The 20505-nt window shown below is 38.1% G+C and overlaps 1 protein-coding gene across 1 annotated transcript in view; it reads left to right on the top strand.

Annotated features, from left to right (window-relative positions):
* Window positions 1-20505, top strand: part of DAPK1 (death associated protein kinase 1) — an 89797-nt gene that overhangs the window by 25684 nt on the left and 43608 nt on the right. The window contains exon 3 of the mRNA XM_050329691.1: window positions 14112-14333. Coding sequence (XP_050185648.1) covers window positions 14112-14333 — 222 coding nt within the window. The remainder of the gene's footprint in view (window positions 1-14111; window positions 14334-20505) is intronic.

Raw genomic sequence — 20505 nt, 5'->3', positions numbered from 1 at the left:
AAACCTAGTCTTGTGGATTGCCTATTGCTGTTTTTTTCATGATGGATCAAAGTGCTTATAGGTAGAAAATGTGTTAAAAACCATGCAAGGAAAATTTGATGATTTTTGAGAGAAGGTACGTCCCACCAAGAATCTGGAACACTAATGAATGGAATCCCAAGAGATGGTGGTAGTGTTGCTATTTTATTTCAAGTAATGAAAGAGATCCAATAGATGAATAAGATGATGTTGCACCTATTTGTCATATTAATTTGATACAAGATTTTTAGTGGTCTGTTCTTGTTTCTCATTTAAGTTCTGAAAAAGTTAGCTAATCAACCCTCCAAAAACTTTATGTGTCCCCTCTTCTCAAATTCCATCTGGAAATCTAACTGGAAATCTCATTTGTGTTCCGCAAGGAGCACTTATGCAAATAAAATGCATGCTTAATCTGAGCTGATGTAATTATTCAGAAGTCATGCTCCAAATTTGCTGCCTCTAGTGCCATACAACTTTCAAATCCTACCAGAGGAAGAGAACACTGTTTTTAATGAAGTGAGCTGTTTTTGTCATCAGTGATTTTCATCCATTACTTTCACAAGTGCAGTGTGATTGTTATTGTAGCACAAAGTTCTAATACAACATATTTGTTGTATTTGTGTTAGACAAAACCAATATCAAAGTAATAACGAGCAGACATGTTCAGTTCAGCGTATTTTAAGATAAAGATTCATAGATTTAATTGCTATGTCACAGGCTCTATTTCCCCTGTAAGGAAGGAAGTTAGAGAGTTATGTTAGAGAGTTAGAGGAATTTGGGTAGAAATTGGTTTTGTAAAAAGAGAAATTAAAATGCTTGTCACTGTCTTTTCCTTCCTCCAGCTTTTAAATCTTTACTGTGCTCTCAGATTGGAGAGCATACAAATGCTACAGCCCTTTCTATCTTTGGAGTAACTTTTTAAAAAAATTTAAAGGCTCCAAGTTAGAGCTACGTGCATGCAGAAAGCCAAAGAAAAATTATTTTACTGTGTTTTTGAATAATTTTTTCCTTTTAATTCAGTTGTGGTGAGACTGTTGATACCAATAGAATAATTTGGTGCAGGAGAGAGAAGAGGTAAAAAATCTAAAGCAAACCTAAAGGAATTATATTTACATCTTGGATTATTGAATAGTGGATTGAATAGTGGATTATTATTAGAAAAGAGATGTGAAACTTTATACATAGTAAAATTTCTGTTGGCAAATACAGGAGCTTCAGATGGTTTGTACTTTAAATGGGGCAGTGCTTAAAATGCCTGGACCCAAATGCAAATGGGTAGGTAAATGTCCAAGAATTTCCTACTGAAATACTATTGCCTAAGGAACAGAATTATTTTTTTAATATACATGTGAGATGGGGAGGACATGGGGGAGGGAAAGGCAGATAGTTTCTGTATTGATACTTGTTATATAGCAAGATTTGTAGTTAATCCTTTTGGCAGTGTTCCAGATTGATGGGTAACTGTCTGATGTGCCATCTGCCACTTAACTGCTAAGTTAAACTTAGTGTTCTTTCATGCATGTATTTTTTTACTTTTTATTTATCCTTAAAGGACTTGCTACAAATGTCCTCCGGCTATCTAAATAAAAGAGAGTAAATAACTTAGAAAGTAGTAGATTTATATTTTTAATGAGGTAGGTAGAAGCTTCAAGTTATTAACTTAGTTTACTGTTTATTCCTTTTTCGTAGATTATAGTAAAGAATGTGTAAGACTGGGTGTATTAGCTTGGACATGCTATGAATCCATATGTCCACAGTTGAGAACTTAATAGGTTCTGAAGAATTGTTTTTGTCTACGTAATGAATTAACTCTACTGAGCGTTAAAGGTGCTGGGTAGGTGTCAGTGTCGTTTTTGAGGCAGTACTCTGATTAATCCAGATCAGAAGCATAATTGTCAGGGTGGTTTGGAGGTTTTTTCAAGTTATGTTTCTGATATACTTCGCCATTTTATTGTGAAAGTTAGCTAGGTAAGTTGGAAGGAAATGAAGTGTCATGCTCAGGCAGAAAGAGGGTGATTTGGAGAAGCATTTATCCTAGGGAGACTTTGTGGAGAGTACTGATTCGTTTCTTTAGATCTGAGTGCCTGGCTATCCCATTGGAGTCAGGTGAATGTGTAAGGATGGGGAAGAGCAGTAAAGAAGAGGGCAGGGGTGGAAGTAGTGAGGAGGAATTTGTAATTTTTTGCAAGTTTTGAACACAATGGCTTAAATGCCTAAATTTAGGTACAAGAGTCTTGCAAGTGCTGAGGCTGGAGGTAAAGGTAGAGATCATAAAAATCTGGAATTAAGAGGGCTGAGTGAGGGAAATAAATGCACTGGACTGACAGTGCTGAAAATCATGAGAAGGAAACCTTTCAGTTGTATTAAAAGAACACAGTGAATAGGATGAAGAGGGCTGAAGGTGGTAAACACCACAGATAAACAGCCTATGAAACCATTCAGCTTATTCAAAAGTTAGTGTTTAAAAAAAGGTGAAAGACAAATGAGTGGTATTTCATTAGCGTTGCAGAACTTTGACCAAGAGAGACTATTAACTGTCCAAAAAAAAAAAAAAGTGGTGCATATTTCACTCTGTCTCATCATTTTGTTACCACAGACCACCAGGTGAGAGAGAACAAGGCTGGTGTATCCAATGTCCTGTAACCAGGAAAACCAGTCACCACTGGAGCGAGAGTGAGTAGTAGAAGGTGGCATGCTCCAAACTGTTTTGGACTTGCCAGGTTTATTGCCCCTGCCATTATTCTAATCAAGAGGTGCAGTAAACTCATCACATGGTTGCAGCTGTATGCTTAAAGGAATAAAATACTTTATTCAAAGGTCTTCTTTGGAAAGCAGATACAGTATTACATTTAACAGATGGGAACTATTTCCGTGAATCTTCAAGTGCTTTCCAAAATAATTCCATTGTATTGGTGTGAAAAGAGAAATCTACCCAGAGAAATGGTTTGAAGACTTCTGAATGATTGCTTAAATCTTCTAATTTGTCCATTAGCATTGTCTTAGATATTTAGATAACATTTTGTGTGAGATTGTTATGTCATATCTTGATCATAAAGTAATGATTTCATGTGTGGGGTTTTTTTCATTTATTTCTCACATAAGTTGTATAGTTCCCTCTTTTATTGGCTATGAAAAAGAAAATTGTAAGGGTTATTTTTAATGTCCTAAGAAATTTGAAGACAACTTGGGAGAACAGAACTTAAATTCACTTTACAGTTATCTAAATTAAGGGCAATTGAGCCTTTGGAAGTTTTTGTTGCTCTTAGAAAAGTTGAAAAATCAATAAAAATGTTAAGCTCAATTTAAGACTAAGTAATTTATTATATAGAAGCACATGATTTAGACAGCATCTGAGGTTGAGCTTGAGGACTGTGCAGAGGCTTTAAGATGTATCTTTCTTGCAAAGTGTTTTCTTCTGAGAAGGCAGCTTCCAAAGGGCGTGGTGAAATATCTGTTACATTATTGAGTCATCTGCCAATTTGAGTTTACGGATATTAACTCTTTTAAAGTCTGAGGTAAACTTAGTTGTTTAATATTTTTAAACAATTATGAAATGCCTTCATAAGCCTTGACTGTCTCACAATTACATGCTTTGTGTGGCAGCTCAGTTTAGGTAATAAATATTTGTTGAGCTAATGTATATACAAAGATCCTTATTTGGTTTGTACAGAGCTTTCCATTCTTTGCTATAACTCCCATATTCTTCTTCCTCATTATTTTGAACAATGGTATCTTTAAAGAGAGATAAATTTGAGTTCAATGCAGATAAAGTCATCAGAGGTGATGTTCTTCATGGGATTTGTTTATATTACATTTGTGATACATATTTCTGGTTTAATGCTTGGTTGTAATTTATTCTCTTTACCTTTATTTTGGCAATTAAAATGGCCTTGAACATTAATAATGTTCATAGAATCACAGAATATGCTGAGTTGGAAGGCACCAAACCAGATCACAGAGTCCAACTCCTGGCCCTGCACAGTCATCCCAAGAATAACTCCATGTGCCCGAGAACATTGTCCAAATGCTTCTTGAGATCTGTCAGGCTTGGTGTTATGACCACTTCTCTGGGGAGCCTGTTCCAGTGCCTAATCACCCTCTGGGTGAGGAACTTCTTCCGTAATATTTTAATGGGTTTATGTGGCTGAGTTGTGATATCGGGGGAGGCTACAGAGGGGTGGCTTCTGTTAGAAGCTGCTAGAAACTTCCACTGTCCTATGAGGAGCCAATGATAGCCAGCTCCAGAAGGGATTTCCTGCTGCTGGCCAAGGGAGAGCCAATGAAGTGTGCAGAAGAAATTCCAGCCCAGAGAAAAGTAGAGGAGAACACGAGATAACACGCAGACTCCAAGGTCAGTGCAGCAGAGCAGGGGGGGGAGGAGGGGTCCAGGGACCCCCCTCTTCCCCTCCAGCAGGGGTGAGACTGAGAGCTGAGGCCCCTGCCACTGTGGAAGACTACCGGGGTGCAGAGACCCCCCCCGCAGCCCATGCTGGAGCAGGTGGATGTATAAAAGGAGGCTGTGACCCCTGGTGGGAGGCCTAAGGTGGAACGAGGTCCTGCAGGAGACCTGTGGCCCCCTGGAGAGAGAAACCCATGCTGGAGCAAGTTGTCCTGGATAGGACTTGTGGCCACGGCAGGGGGACCCACGTCACTAAAACTCAGGCCATGAAGGGCTGCACTCCCTTGAAGAAGTGACCCACAGCACTGCAGGTTGGGAAGAACTGTTGCCCGAGGGATAGACTCACACTGGGGAGGTCCATCAAGGACTGTCTCCTGAGGGAAGGGACCCCACAGAAGCAGGAGAAGGGACCCCACAGAAGAAGGGCTGTGGCCGCCTTGTAGCCCGTGGTGAAGACCATGGTGAAGCAAGTTGTCCCTTTGCAGCCCATAGAGGACCATCAGAGTGCAGAGAACCCCTGCAGCCCATGGAAAACAGCAACTGATCCCCCGTCCCTGTCCCCCTGCACCGCTGGTGGAGGAGGGGAGGAGGGAGGACATGCAAGAGAGAGGGGTGGAGTGGAAAGTGTTCTAAGACTGTTTTATTTCTCACTCTGTAGCTTTTATCCTTTTAGCAATAAATTGAAGTTCTATTCTCTATGTTGAGTCTGTTTTGCCTGTCAGCAAATGACTGTCTCCCAGTTCTTATCTCTGCTCAGAAATTCTTTAGCTGTTTTTTTTACCTCCTCTGTGGAGCAGCAGGGCCAGGGGGAATCAGTGTAGCAGCTTTTGGTGGGTATTTGACCCCGGCCAGGGTCAAAACCACCACAAATATGCAAACTAAATCTCCCCAAGGTCAGCTTCATGTTGTTTCCTTGAGTCCTATCACTGGTCACAAGAATGAAGAGATTGGTATTTGTCCCTCAGCTTCCTCTCATAAGGAAGTTGTAGACTGCAATGAGATCTCTCCTCAGTCTTCTCCAGGCTGAACAAACCACGTGACCTCAGCTGCTTTTCTTAAGGCTTCCCCTCCATACTCTTCACCATGCTTGAGGCCCTCCTTTGGATGCTCCCTAACAGCCCAATGTCTTTTTTATGTTGTGGTTGAACAACATTTACTTGTTCCTATGCTGTAATGGCAGGCTGAAGTACTATACTGTACTGACAGACTGAGAAAGTTGGGGCTGTTCAGGGTGGAGAAGAGAAAGCCCTGGAGGGACCTTTAGCAGCCTTTCAGTACCTGAAGGGGGCCTACAGGAAGGCTGGAGAGGGACAAGGTTATGTAATGAAGGACAAGAGTAGTGGCTTTAAGCTGAAAGAAGATAGGTTTAGATTAGATATCAGGAGGAAATTCTTTATTGTGAGGATGGTGAAGCACTGGAACAGGTTGTGCAGAGAAGCTGTGAATGCCCCTCACTGGAAGTGTTCAAGACAAGTTGGATGGGACTTTGAGCAAACCTGGTCTGGTGGAAGATGTCCCTGCCCACGGTAGGGAGGTTGAAACTATGTGATCTGTAAGCTCCCTTCCAACGCAAACCATTCCATGATTCTGTTAATGTGTGGTGCATTGTTACTCAAGTACTTATCTAAACATCCCTTTAAAGTGGTGAAGCAAACCACAGTTCAGTCATGTCTGATCAAATATGAAAGATGTGGACTACATAAGGAAAATACAAATGACGCAAATGGCCTCTGTTTCAAACAGAACTTATGCCACCATTCGTTCAAGTGTTTTCATAACTGTTTTCACATTGAGTTACATATTAAAGTATCTCTAACTTTTCATAATTCCTTCCACCCTTCTCCCCACTCCAAGATCATACTCCAAGTCTTAGGAATCACGTGGAGCAGAACTATTTGCAGCTCCATGGGGATAATAGGTGTAACCCAGTCAGAACACACTTCACTGAAATCCTGTTCAATTTTGAGCCCTGAATTGAAACAAAACCATCCTTAAAGGGAAAAAAATTTGAAGGTGCTCTCGTTGGATGAAAGAGAGGGCTGCACTCTCATCTGGTTACACAGCAGCTGTACTAGACAAGGGCTATGCATTAGCCTTCAGACAAAGTACATCAGCAGAATGCAAATATTGTAAGTTTTTTGACTCTTAATTTCTTTTTCAGGGTGCTATGTTTCTAATTAAAACCCTTTTCAAAGACAGAAACTCACCGCTTATGATAAAATAGATATCGTTTGTATAAAATAAACTAAAAACAAAATATAATCTCTTTGCTTATCCTGTTTTTACAACGCTCATTGCAATGTATAGGGAGATACTGTACATATTTATATGTACACAGAGAGTAGCTGAAACTTGTCCTTTGTTCCACTTCATGAAATTCAGTCTAATCGTCATGAGATTATATTTTTTCTAAGCTTCTTGTTTCTAAATGTGAACAGTTCTTCGGTCATCTGCTGTGGATGTTTATTGCCGAATTGCTGATACCTATGATCCACTTCCCATCATCTCTGCATGGTGGACTGTACTAGTTAATAAGTGCTTTTCACCTCAGCAAATGTATGCACAGATGTGTGCATGCACTCACGCTTCAACAGTTTAACTTGTTTGACATTTAACTATGTTGGAAACACTTTATTGTGATTCTCTGAGTAGAATAAGAAAATCCCAAGCAGATCAACCCCTTTCCTTTAGGTGAGCGTGTTGTGGAAGGCACATGGAAAGGAGTACAGGTGTACTTGGTCTTACTTAAAACATACAGGCACAATACAGTAGTTGTCTTTCTTCATCCCCTTTTCCATGAGCCAGGCAGAGCCATCTGATTAATCTGCTCATGATTAACAGTAATTAGTGTACTGGGGAGCTATGTTCAGTGAGATGTGTTCTTGACCCAATCTGTAAATGGATAAATGGTCTGTGCAGTGGGCCTTGGAAGTGGCTGTCACTTGTCTTTTTAAATGTGCGGCCCAGAAAGTGGCTTAATTCTATAATAAACATGAAAACACTCTGTAGCATAGTCTTCCATTCAGTGTTGGATACACATGCATACCTGTACACAGATGAAGTAGTAGTCTTCTGTCTTTTCATCTCTCTGTTTCCTTCCCCAACCACCTCCCCCCCCGCAATATAGTTATTTCCCTAAAATTTTTCATACACTACTTGTGGTAATATGAAGCACTTAAGAAATAAAAATAAACAGTAAACAGTGTGTATCTTTCTGAGATACCTTACTTAGATCTGTCATAAAATTTTTTATGATGCTCTTACATCCTTCCTTAGGGCTAGTGGCTCCTCTGGGTTTCTAGGAAAACAGTGAAGAAAATCACTTTTCTGCAAGCTAGAAAACATCTAGAGAAGTCTGTTAGCAGCCTAATGAAATTGCAGAAAACAGCAGAGCAACAGAGACCTCCAGTTTCATCAGTGTTATGTGCAGAGGTTGACAGCACAAGGGGATTTCTACGGGAGATAAATACATAGCGAAAAGGCATGATGAGTAACCAAACCACAAAAGTATGAGGGAAGAGCTTATAAAATGCTGGAGAAAAGAACACATGGGACAAATTGCCTGCTTCAGTGTGTCTGTTCTCAGCTGTGATAGTTTTCTTCTTAGTATCTAACAGTGATCTCTGTGGTACACCATCAGATTTCAGCTGGCTTATTCTCCTGCTTAATCACTCATATATCATTTGAGGACTATTTTCTCTTTAGCTTAAGTGCTGTATCATGTTTAACTCCTCTTTTGCCTATTTTTCTTTAGGACTGCATTTTTCATGTGTCTCCCAAAGTTGTTAAGTATTGTTATGCTATGGCCACTGTGCCCCTTCCTGTAACAAGATTTTATGTACAGCTGAAACAAGTTTATGGTGGTCTATAAGCTTTAGGTGCTTGCAGCTCTATCTTCTACCAGAAATACCATACTGTTCCTTTAAGTTACCAAGGGGTCAAGTACTTTGAGTGCTGCCAGTTGTACTCACTGCAGACTGTAAAAAAAGCATTTGTCCGCCATGAACACAAAGCAGACAGTTGCACTAGCAACTGAAAGTTGTATGTCTCTATGTCTGTGTCATCACTGAAAGAGTGAAATTGTTGCTTACATGGAAAGAAAAATATGTATATAAATAGACTAATCATCTGTTCAGCATCCATTTATCTTTCAGATACAGCTGTGATGTTCTAATCTTCATGTTCTTTGCCATTTCTTGCCAAAGCTCTCCAGTACTTGGAGAGCTGGCAGCTAAAGAATTCTTTTGGCATTCTCTCAGCTTCCATGCTAGACAATTAAGCATTGCAGGGCAAGGGGAGGAGCACAAAAATGGTGAGCACTGTACTCTGACTTTTGAACTTTCGGAGTCTAAACAAGTATGGTGGGAGCTTATCAGTTAGTCCTGCATTCATTCCCTATCTTCCTGTACTGTTAAGTTGGCTGCAAAATTAAAAATCTGATTTGGGAAAAGGGCCCTTACATTCCCTAACGTGTCCTCTGTGGGGAAAAGAAGAGATGTGCATACACACTTAGAGAAACTACCTGACGAGATACCTTGCTTTGGGTTTCTTTATCTGTCAATATAAATGGAAGTTCTTTTCTTCCAGGCGTAATCTTGGTAGCTAGCACTAAAGCTGCTATTCCATGAAACAGATTGTCTTCTGAGTGTGTTCTGCATGAAATGTAATTACTTCCCAGTTGCATTGCATGGAGTGCTCTATTAGTCTGTTAACCAAGACTTACCCCACTTTTGCAAGACCATAAAGATAGAGGAAGGAGGGGGAGAAGTTTGTTGCCAGTTTGACTTTGCAGCTGAACTGAAAATGCTATTTTGCTTGGTTTAGAAGGGACTTAATATAGCTATGACCCTTCACAGTTTGTGGAGAAACCTTCCTTTTCTTTGGATAAGACTTGGATACTGCTGCCTCACCAGCAAGTTTTGTGAAAGTTAACCTTATTAGTAGAAGTGGCTCATAAAATTTGTCATGAAATGACAAATGTACTGTCTTGGAGACAGTACATGGATAACAGTGGGGACTGTAGAGCTGACTGAGCCTGGGATGCTGCTGGGGCTGGAAATCCCCTGCTTGGTTGGCCTTCCCTGCAGCAGATCTCTGAGGAAAGACAAAAGTGTCCACAGTATGCTATTAAGTATTCTACTGGAGAAAACAAATCACTCTATGGTTGAGTTGCAATTGCTTTCACAGGCTAATCTAATAGTATTATGTAAATCTCTCTCTGTTGGATTAGTGTAATTTTAAAAAGAAAAGTAGTCAAACAAATAGTGAAAGCAGTTGGATCTGTATTTTCACAGTTGTGTAGTGAATACCAAATTTTTAAAATAGAAAAAAAAGGTGTCAGAAAAATACCAAGACATCTTACTACTCTGATAATGGCTTTTCTTTATTCCTATTTCCTGCTTCTGTTAAACTTTGTCTTTGGAATGCAGTCCTTAGAAGATGGCATGGAAAATTACCTCATTCTTGACCTGCTGTGGCAATAAATACTAGATAATTTGTCCTTGGGGATTACTTGAGCACCTCTTTGTCCAGCTTGGACCTCGTTCAGAGGGTTCTTGGGGCAAGAGTTTTACTCCTCACAGAAGGAACTAGCTGGGAAGAGCTGGTGCAGATGGCTGGGATTGGGAAGGAATACAGGTCTGCCACCCCCAATCACTGTGATCATCCTTGTGGAAAAAATGAAGGGACTTTTTTGTGTTTTCCCTTTGATTCTGAAACAACTTTCCTTATTTAAAACTCTCCTTAATTCATGCTAATGAGTAGTTGTTTTGTGATGCCACTAAGCCAGGACCAATAAAGGTAGACATATAAGGGCTTTGTTGGTGTTTCCATCCCCTAACTGCATAACTTCTGCATATACATATATGTATTGTAAGGAGCAGTGTGTGTAATCTTATGGTGTAAAAAGGATGCAGAAATGTCATGATTTGGTAATGGGTTAGTACTTGTTTTGAAGTGGGTCTGAATGTGGATGTGGAGGTATGCCAAATGTCCTAAAAAGAGTGGGTTTCAGATAGTAATTAAATGCTAGTTGAGTAAGAATTACAAGATCACAAAACAAATTACTGTTATTAGCAGAAGTATTTGTTCTCATGTCAAACTGTCGTCCTGCTTTGCTGCTTAACCTGATTCTGCCATGTGGGAAAAAATGATGTCAGATAATACTTTATGAAATGTGAATTTGTAATTTACTTTGGGGGAGGGGAAGGTTGTGGAGGGTACAGGGAGGTTGGGGGTTATTGTCTCCTTAAACAGTAATAATTTTTTTACTCTATACACTTTAAATCAAATCTACAAAAGCAAAGGAACTTAAAAAACTAAAGGGCTTTTCTGGCTTTGAAGATGCAGTATGAATGAATGCTGAATCTGAAACTGTAGGATCTGTGGGAGGATATTACTGGATATTCGATGAGTGTTAGACCATACAGAGCTGACTTATAACAGCTGCAGTTCTACAGGGAAAGCCTGGTAAATACCTTTGATTTACACATCCCCTCTGCTTTAAAAAAGGAGTTTAGAGAGAGTTGTAAAATGGTATGGCTTAGGGATCCCAGGCATGAAATAGCCCCTTTGATTGCAGCTTAAGTGTGATCTTTGTGTACAGCATTTAATAACGAACAACTAATTGTGCAATTAGGTGCTGAATACCACAACAACAACAATAAGAAGGTTATCTGGTGTATAACTGGCACTTACTCTAGATAATTGTTAGTTGATAACTTTCTTACAGTCTTGAGCAACGTCAAAGATTTTTGGAGCCTCACATCCTATAAATGGTGGATGAGACCAATCTATAAAGTCATGTGCTTTTACGTAACGTATTGGTCCTCTGATAATACTTCTATGTTGAATTGTGATAGATCAGGACATCCTTCAAACATCTTGTTGTGGATGGAGAAAAAAAGTAAAAGACTGAAAGATAAATTACATAGCTCAGAAGTGGAAAGAGATCTGCTTGTCTTATGTGGTCCCCTTTGTTTCAGTAGGTCAGCCTCATACTGTAACATCATAGTTGACCCATTGCCAAAATAAGATTAAACAGCCTTAGCCTTAAAGGCTTTGGAAGCATGAAGTGGCTTTGGGGAATGATGTAATTCAAATATGAATAATATTATGGAAAAATCATCATGTCAGTGAAACACAGACAACTCTTAATCTCCACCAACTTTTATAATTAAATCTTCTTGGATATCAAAATATGTTGTATGTTTGTGTAGTTCAGAGTTACCTTTTTACTTTTTTACTCCAGAGCTATTGTTAGAATTAATTTTGGGTTTAATATTTTGGGGTTTGTGGCTGCTGGATTTGTGTAATTTGCATTGTGGGGATTTGGGGGTTTTAGGGGCAGGGAAGTTTTTGATTTTGTGTTGGGGGGGTTCTTTTTTGGGGTTTTTTGGGTTTTTTTGGTTGGTTTTTCATAATGAGGCAGTGGCTTTTGCTAAACTTACAGGATAAGCATTGATAAGAAGGTAATTTGCCACTCAGCATTCAAGCCTATCGATGAGCAGAAATATTTTTCTTCCTCTGTCAGGCAGTTTAGACTTCTAGGCTAAAAGCTTGTCAGGTGGTCAAAAGACAAAGAGCAGCTTTTTTCTTCCTTGTGGTCTATGAGCTTCAGTAGCAGTTCAGAGTTGTGATGATGCCTGTGTCTGTCTACTGCCCAACTTTGTTGTTTCTCTGAAACTGTGAACTTTCTGCAGAGCTGGCTGCTTTTTAAATAAAGCTTTATATCTCTCTGGAGGTGCACCTACTGTGGGGACGAGTGTGAGAGAACCACTACTTTCTCACAGTAAGCAAGGGCCAGAAAGACTGTGTTTTCACTTCTGAGCAGCAGTGCAAATACCTCTATTCTGACTGACTATCCCACAGTGCAAAATTGCTCAGACCTTGGAGATCAAACCCAGAAGTGCTGTTGCAGGAAGATTTTTTGTGAAGTTGAATTGAACCAAGCAGAGAAGGCTGATGTATCTTAGGTTATCTTGTCTATCTCTTTGCTACCAGTTCAGGATGACACAGGTATTCCAGAGATCTATACCATCTCTGCCAGTCACCTATGAATGTCTTAGGTGTCTAAGAGCATCTCTAATAACACTAGCAGACCAAGTCTGGGCAAGTGAAGCAGGTCTTCCAGCCTACATGTGATAGAGAAGAGAATACAGTGTGGTCTAAAGCATGTTCTGTCCACTGCGGTTTGTAATAATGTGTGGATCCCTGTATGGTAAATCTGACCGTTGACAACTTTTTGCAGAATTGTTGGAGGGTGGAATTTAAGGCAGGGATTTTTATTATGCAACATAACATCATCTCAGGTTCATGAACTGATATCATTAAATAATGAATAATGAAACTTGAGTGGTGATGATAACATTGAAATAAAACCAAACCTCATCTTAAGACTGTTGACTGCTTCTCTTTGAGTTTACTTCCCACGGCTGCCTTCAAGGATTTCTCAACTGGTCGTGGCTACTCTAGAGTCCCTTTCTAGGAATTCATAGGGGTCAGCATAGTAATGATGTCATGAAATGTGTAGCTTAGAGGGATGTCCACTTGGCACTTCGTCATTATGTGATGCCCTTTTTGTATGTGATGCCTCTTCCTAGAGATCTCTCTGACAACTGTAATTAGTTAACCACTAATACAGCTTAGCTCCTCTTCCAGATGTAGGTTGCAATTATACATACCTAAAGTTGTTCAGGTAATAAAGCCTACTGGGGTCAGCTTTTACTTAACTGCTGTTCTAAATCTGCTTTAGAGAACAGCACTTCCTCAGTTAACAGGGTAGGCTAATCTAAGAAAATCTTCTCATTACTGTAATTCAGTAATTCTACCTTTTCTTTGTATGGTGAAAAAACCAAGAACAGAATTTCTAGAGAATCTTCAAAAAGGGATTAGGGAAACATAAGATCAAAACTCAGCAGTATTAGAAATCCTATTCTGGCTTTAGTTCAACATTAGATTCCTAGAGATTTCTGATCTAAATCAGTGTGTATGTTTAGCAACAGTAGGCATAGACGTCAGTGATAATAATCTGGAGTTAGAAGCTTCCTTGAGTTTCTTCTGTTTTGTAATAGGAACATAGGTTTTTGCTTCTCAGCATCTTGGTATTTTTCTTATCTTCAAACTCATTGTCCTTAACAACATGATGCAATAACTGTAATTATTGATATTACTGTATTTAGTCAGTGCTTTTGAAACTAAAAACCAAAACAGTGTCCTGAAATGCAATGTTGTTTTAAAAACTTTTTAAAAAACAAACTTGAGGATAGAATGAAGTGAATATTGACAGATCATACTGTAAGAAACTAAAATTGTAAGAAAGTAAGAACTGTCTGACTTGCAGCACACAAAAAAACCTCAACATGCATATGGAAGGAGAAATCCAGAAAATATTCTTTTGCCCAGTAATTCCCAGTGCAAACATTTGTCAAAAATCCAGTGATCCTTACAGATATTGTCTTTTACTTGCAGACATGCTGAAATGTGTACATTTGTGTGATACAAAAGCCATAAGTTAACTTTTCTGCCTCTTCTATGAGTTTTTTTAAGTATTACTCTAGATTGCATAAAAAGCAGTAATATACTTTAGTCAAGCAGAGTTAACAGCTAGTTTTCCCCACCACAGTAAACAGAGGCTGCTCTTAACTCTGAATTTTCTTTATCAAATATCCATTTTTTATATTTTTTTCTATTTTAGTGGGCAATTTGCTGTAGTGAAAAAATGCCGCGAGAAAAGCACTGGACAGCAGTTTGCAGCTAAATTCATCAAGAAAAGGAGAACGAAATCCAGCCGGCGTGGAGTAAGCCGGGAAGATATTGAGCGAGAAGTTGGCATACTAAAAGAGATTCGACATCCTAATGTGATTACGCTTCATGATGTTTATGAGAACAAAACAGATGTCATTCTTATTCTGGAACTGTAAGTAGCTTTTGAGACCTGTGGAGACATAGCAGCATATTTGTTTCTTTGGGTTTTTTTTTTTTTAAAACAGATACTTTGAAAATTGAGTGATTTAATGGAAGTTCTTTATTGCCCCAAAAGAAGATAGGTAATAGCCTTAGAATTCTTTATTTCTAAGTCAGTGTTGTAGCCTCCTGATTTGTACACATATTTTTCACTCTAAATGCACTACAAGGTTTAAAAAAGAAAAATCTATGTATTTAGGATTTTACTCTGCTTGTTACTTTAATCATTGTTGATGTTACGGATCCAGAAGAATACTCTGGAACTAAATAAACTAATTTGAAGGTAAGATCAGAAGGAAAGAGATTCTAAGTGGAGGTTAGTTTCACAAATTTTCCTGTGTTTCGTGTTGGTGGCCTCAGTGAATATTTTTTCTCTTTTTTTTAACCTACATTAAACAGAACAGAATTTTTCCAGTTCTGTCTTGTTGAAATGTGAACTGCACTTTCACACTGTTTTGTATTGTCTTAGTTCCCAATTTTACATCCAATGTCATTGCTAGATTGAGGTAAATATGTCTGGAGGGACTATTTCTGCATTTTTTCTGGCTTCCGGTTTCTCACAGACTGCGAGTGTAGACCCAAGCATTATTCACCTTTAAGAGTTTATGAATGCCTGCTGGTGGCATGTGCGTGTCTTTGCATAGGTTGAATGCCTGACATTGTATTATTGCCATGCTTGCCCTGTGTCAGTTAAGTATGGTTGAGAGTATTTTGTGCAAGCAAAATATTTGGTACCAGAGTCTTGGGCAGAACTTGTGTCTTTTCCTTGTTCATGTATTTTTTTGTTATGTAGGTTATGTTTTCCTGTTTATTAGCTTTGGTAAATGGTATTTCTACTTACCTTATAAAGATACTTCAGTGTTGCGTGCTTTCAGTAGCATGTTTGCAGTACAGATTTAAAAACAAAACTGGTATGTTCTTCTTTTCTATGGTATACACATCCAAGATACTGCATTTTTATGTTTATATAAACGCATTTTTGCACTTCTAGTTCAGCACATGATGGTTTGTTGTAATACTTAGAGTCTGGATTGGTTCTTCTAGTTCCAGAAGTATACAGTTCCATTAGTTTGTCCAATTTGAATACTTTAAAGTACTTTTTTAAAAGATAAATTATCCTGTATAAATTAGAAATTCTTTATATTCTTACTACTTTTGATATTTATTCAGAACTCCTTTAAATGTGTTGTGCATACACAGCAAAATTAACATGATGCTTCTTCCTCCCTCCAGCTGATACTAACTCTCTCATTCTTTTGGTCTATACCCTTATTGTCAGTGTATTATTCTGCAGCACTTTTCGCTCTATAATCTGTCCAGATGAGATCAGGCCAGTGTCTGTACTTGAAAGCCATGGGGAAGACTTGGTAATCGTGGACAGTGGAAAGAGTAATGGAACTGTTCCACCCTCCTCACTTTGTACGTGGAATAGGACCACTTTTGGCAGCAAGATTGCTGTGTGTGTCAGTGTGTACCCACTACTGTCTATTAAATAGAACATATTGCTTCTGACAACCAGTGTTAGTATTTCATGAGCTTGATGGCATGAAGATCAGCAAACTATTTACATTACAATTTAGCTAATTATTTTGCCTAGTTAACAATCCCTGTATCATTTCAGTTTGGAGATTTTTTTTTTTTCCACTTTTCCAAACTGCTTTGTGAGTCTTTCAAGTTGAAGAAGTGCTATTTTGGATTTCACAAAGGTAATACATTCATTTGTTTAGACGGTTGAAGAGGAAAAGATGAGGTTAGCAAACCTTTTGTAAACTGAACATACTAATTGCTACAAAGCTTTGTAGCTCTCAAAATCACTGTGATACTATGTAAAGCTATTGAAAAGACAAGACTGTCATTTTAATCTGAGGCTTAGACACTTAAATATGTAATCCCTTTTCTCTGATATTCTAAATTCGTATTTTGCTTAGGGATCTACCCTCTTGACAGTCTTTGTTCTTACGGAAGAATTTTGTACAAACAGAAATAAAGCTCAAAGCTCATTGAATAACCTGTTCTAAGAATCCATCCTAAGTGTCCATTTCCCCTTGTAATTAGAACATAGGATATTTTTGGGAATTGTGTTCCTTTCTGACTACAATATTGAAGCAGTATACCACATAGAGACACCATTTTGTGTAACTGAGTCACTGCGGCTGCCCTTTTCTTACCAGATGTCAACATGCATGGTCCCAGGACAACAGGGTCTGTGGGCTATTCACGACTGGTTTTAATTTCCTGCTTCAGCAAAAGGTTTGCTGTTTTGTGCACGGCCTTCAAATTTGTTCTGCCTTATTAATCTGCTGTTTCTCAGAGATGAGCAACTGACTGGACAAGGGGGAATGGCTTCAAAGTGAAAGCGGGTAGATTCAGATTGGATAATAGGAAGAAATACTTCACTGTGAGGGTGGTGAGGCACTGGAACCGGTTGCCCAGAGAACTATGGATGCCCCAACCCTGAAAGTGTTCAAGGCCAAGCTGGATGGGGCTTTGAGCAACCTAGTCTAGTAGAAGGTGTTCCTGCCAGTGGCAGGGGGTTTGGAGCTAGATGATCTTGAGGGTCCCTTCCAACCCAGGCTATTCTATGATTCTGTTCAAGGTCATGATTTACATGCAAAATATGTGGGCAGCTAGTTAATTATTGCAGTGGCAAGGTAGGTCCTCACAACACTGAATGCAAAGCAGAGCTACATATCAGAAATTATATCCACATAGGTGTTTGAAGGTTTTTCTTTCAACTACGTTATGTCAGGAAACTGATCTACCAAAAAAAACAAATTCTGTGGACCATTCAATTTCTGAAACTTTTAAAATCAAATCCTTCCTTAAAATATTCAGCAGTCCCACGCAAGGATGAGATATCCTTCAAGGACCTTACTTTACTTCATAATTCTGGGTCTTAGTGGCAGGTGTCTCCTTCTGTGATTTAGAAATAACCTTTGAAATTCCCACTCTGTGGACTATTTCATCGTCTTGAAAGGAATGTTATACATATTACATACAAACTGGAAGACACTGTATTTTCCTCATCTAACTTAAAACCTTAATAGTTTTCTTTTTTTTTGTTTTATCGCACAAGTAAATGAATTAGTAGTACTTTTTTCTGTCTGACTGCAGCAATTAAGAGTCTGTTATATGTTAGCAATACTTAGCTATTTCTAGTGAGCTCTGCTGAAACCATCATTTTATCAGTCTTCACAGACTAGAAAACAGATGTCTCTGAACAGTGATAATTATTTTCTCTCCTTAGGCATGTTTTGCACCTACTTGGTTCCCCTTTTCCTGGCCATAGATGCATAATTTCTCTCTTCAATTTTGTGTTCCCTTTCACTTTATTATGTCTTTATTTAGACTGCAGACCTGCGAAATATACTCAGTTGGTGGTGCCTTGTAGAGCCTTCATTATAGTTTCTTGATGCAACACAAAGAAAAAATGCTTTCATCCTAAATTATATAGTAATTCCTTAGAATGTGCAAAAGCGATACAGTTTTTCTTACCTTTTAAAATGGCTTGATAGCAATAACTGACTCCTTTCACTTGCACACTGTGGATGGAGTTAGGCATTCGTATTTTTCTCTCCAAAAACCATACCTTCGTTTCTGAATTTGAAATCTTAATTTAAAGGTGATTAGCTCTTGTAGCATGGTTTTGAGTGATGAGTATTTAAAAGTAAAAAAACAAAATAGAAACCTTTGAAAGCATTAACTCAGAAAGAGAGGAATAACATTAACTTACAAGTGATTGTGCATTAAATACTGGGATTTATGCTTTATTTAAAAACATTAACTTTCTTTAAAACTTAGTCCTGTGCATCCCAGTGTCCCAGAGAGTGTTTCCACTTCATTGGTACCTTCATAATATTAGCTAAAACAGAACAGTGCAAGGAGAGGATGATAGATCCCTGTATAAAAATTATGACAAAATCATGAGTTTCTCATTGAGTGAAGAGTAAATAAAAGCAAATATAATGATGAACTCTGAATTCCTCTTCTGTCTTATTAGGGTGTTAATTTAACCTGATACACTTATACGCTGGAGGACAGTAATAATTTGTTTTCCACAGAAGCTTGAAGTCTTCATAGTGTTTCTTTAATTTTTAGTTGTCTTTTGATAGACATAACTCTTAGATTTTTGTTAATTTTACCTATAAGTAAATAAGAAAGTTGTTTTCAAGTGGCTTTGCACTAAAATTTGAGAGGAAGATTAAATATTTGTTGCTTTCTGGGATGTATCAGCAGATTAGCAAACTCTGTGACACTAATTTGTAGATCTTGTGTCACCATTAGATTTCAAAATTCTGAATTCCAAGCCCACAGGCAGATGTTCAGGGGACATGTAGAAAGATAAAAACAAAGGCTTGACAGGGCTGAAAAGAGCCGGTGTGACTATGCCACACAGTGAGCACAGAGAGGAGAGAATTGGTTTCTGTGCTCTGCAGTCCCTGTGCAAAAGGCTCTTGTGTACTAAACCGGAATGCTCTTCATACATTAAATTTAAATGTTGTAGATGGCATCAAAATACTAAGGCACTCTGCTGGGCCAAAGTGTCAGTAACCATGTGCTTTATCCAGATTAAGGGTACTAAAGAAACTTCAGTGATGGAAACCTAAATACCACTTGTGTTTGGTGCGGGAAATATTTACAGGATCATTCAGTCTCCCCCTTAGAGGGATTTAACTGCTTAAATCATAGTTCAGGTTTTGGTGCCTATATTCTGGCTAGCCATGTTTCTTATGCACTATAATTGAAGAATATAGGCCCACTAAAGAGAGGATTTAATGACAGTTAGTGTCTCTAATAGACGCTGGACAAATAAAAATGACAAAGTGTAGTGATGCTGTAGTATTCCTTCTTTACCTTCATCCTGGATAAAGAAAAATTGAAGTGCAATGTTTTTCAGCCAGTAGGTAATATGAAAAAGCAACCCTTATTGTGTTCCTTTAAAACATTTGGTACACTCTGTACTTCTGAGGAGTGGATTGATAACTGCACAATTCATGAAGTGAAATTAAGTGCCTGTAAAACCCCTTATCCTTACATAAAACAGTAATAGTAATATATGAGTCTAGTCTTGGCCTGACAACTTCAATTTCAAAATAATATAAAGAGTCATACAAGACACATTTGATCACAGAATCTATGGGGAAGACATTTCTTTTAGAAGTTGACAGAAGAAATGCTTGGACTAGAGAAAAATGTGGATAATTTATCAAATTGAATCTGCTTTAAAAATGGAAAAAACTGATGGAATTTTTCTTTAACTTAGTTTATGTTGTTTTGAAATCTTAAGCAAGATAAATGTTTTTTCAAGGGGTTTGGGCCTAGATTTTGGGGCTTGTTTGTGGATTTTTAAATTCATTAGAAATCCTTAGATAATCATTAATTATAATTTAAGGTGCTATTACATTAAAGCAATGTGATCATAGCATATGACTGAGTCATTATGAGGTGACCATGCTAAATTTGAAGGTTAATTGTTTCCAAGTTCCCCAAGCAGGTTTCCATAATTACTTCCTCTGAGATCTGGTGATCAGTTCTATTTCATAGTTAAGAAAGCCTGGCAGCTTGCAAAAGCACTGTCCAGAAATCGTTTTTCTATGGGTGTGATGTATTTTCTTTCCCAGAGGGAGATATGTGGGTTGCAGTCACATCTGTCATCCTTCCTTTTGGGAAGGCTGGGAAATGCTTTTACCACTACTGCATTTTTTAAAAAAGAATGTAGTTGACCGAAAGCTTTAATTTACTTGTCTCATTTCAGGAAAACTAGCACTTCTGCCTAGAAGTACAAGTGAAATAACACATACCGGCTTTGCTCTTAGTGAAAATGTTTATACAAAATATTTCTAAAAACATGTGCTCTGCTACTTGAAAAGATTATAAGAGGTAGTCATGTTATAAACATGAAAATAGATTTACTTAGCCTTTCTGACTTTCTCTGTTGTAACATGGTCAATAATGTAACAAGTCTTTTAGGATTAAGATGTGACTGTCATAAAGGACAAATTCATATTTTATTGAGCCAGATATTTGAACAACCTATTATGACTGCAAAACTATTACTTAATTTAAACGTAAACAGAAAGGTTTTATACAGAAACATTAAAAAAGTAACACTTTAAAGGAAAACA

This window comes from Myiozetetes cayanensis, unplaced genomic scaffold (genome assembly GCF_022539395.1).
Source record: "Myiozetetes cayanensis isolate MyiCay16 unplaced genomic scaffold, myiCay2020 scf4, whole genome shotgun sequence".
NCBI classification, from domain to species: Eukaryota; Metazoa; Chordata; class Aves; order Passeriformes; family Tyrannidae; genus Myiozetetes; species Myiozetetes cayanensis.
The sequence above is the reverse complement of the archived record's forward strand: the minus strand, read 5'-3'. Positions and strand labels throughout refer to the sequence as shown.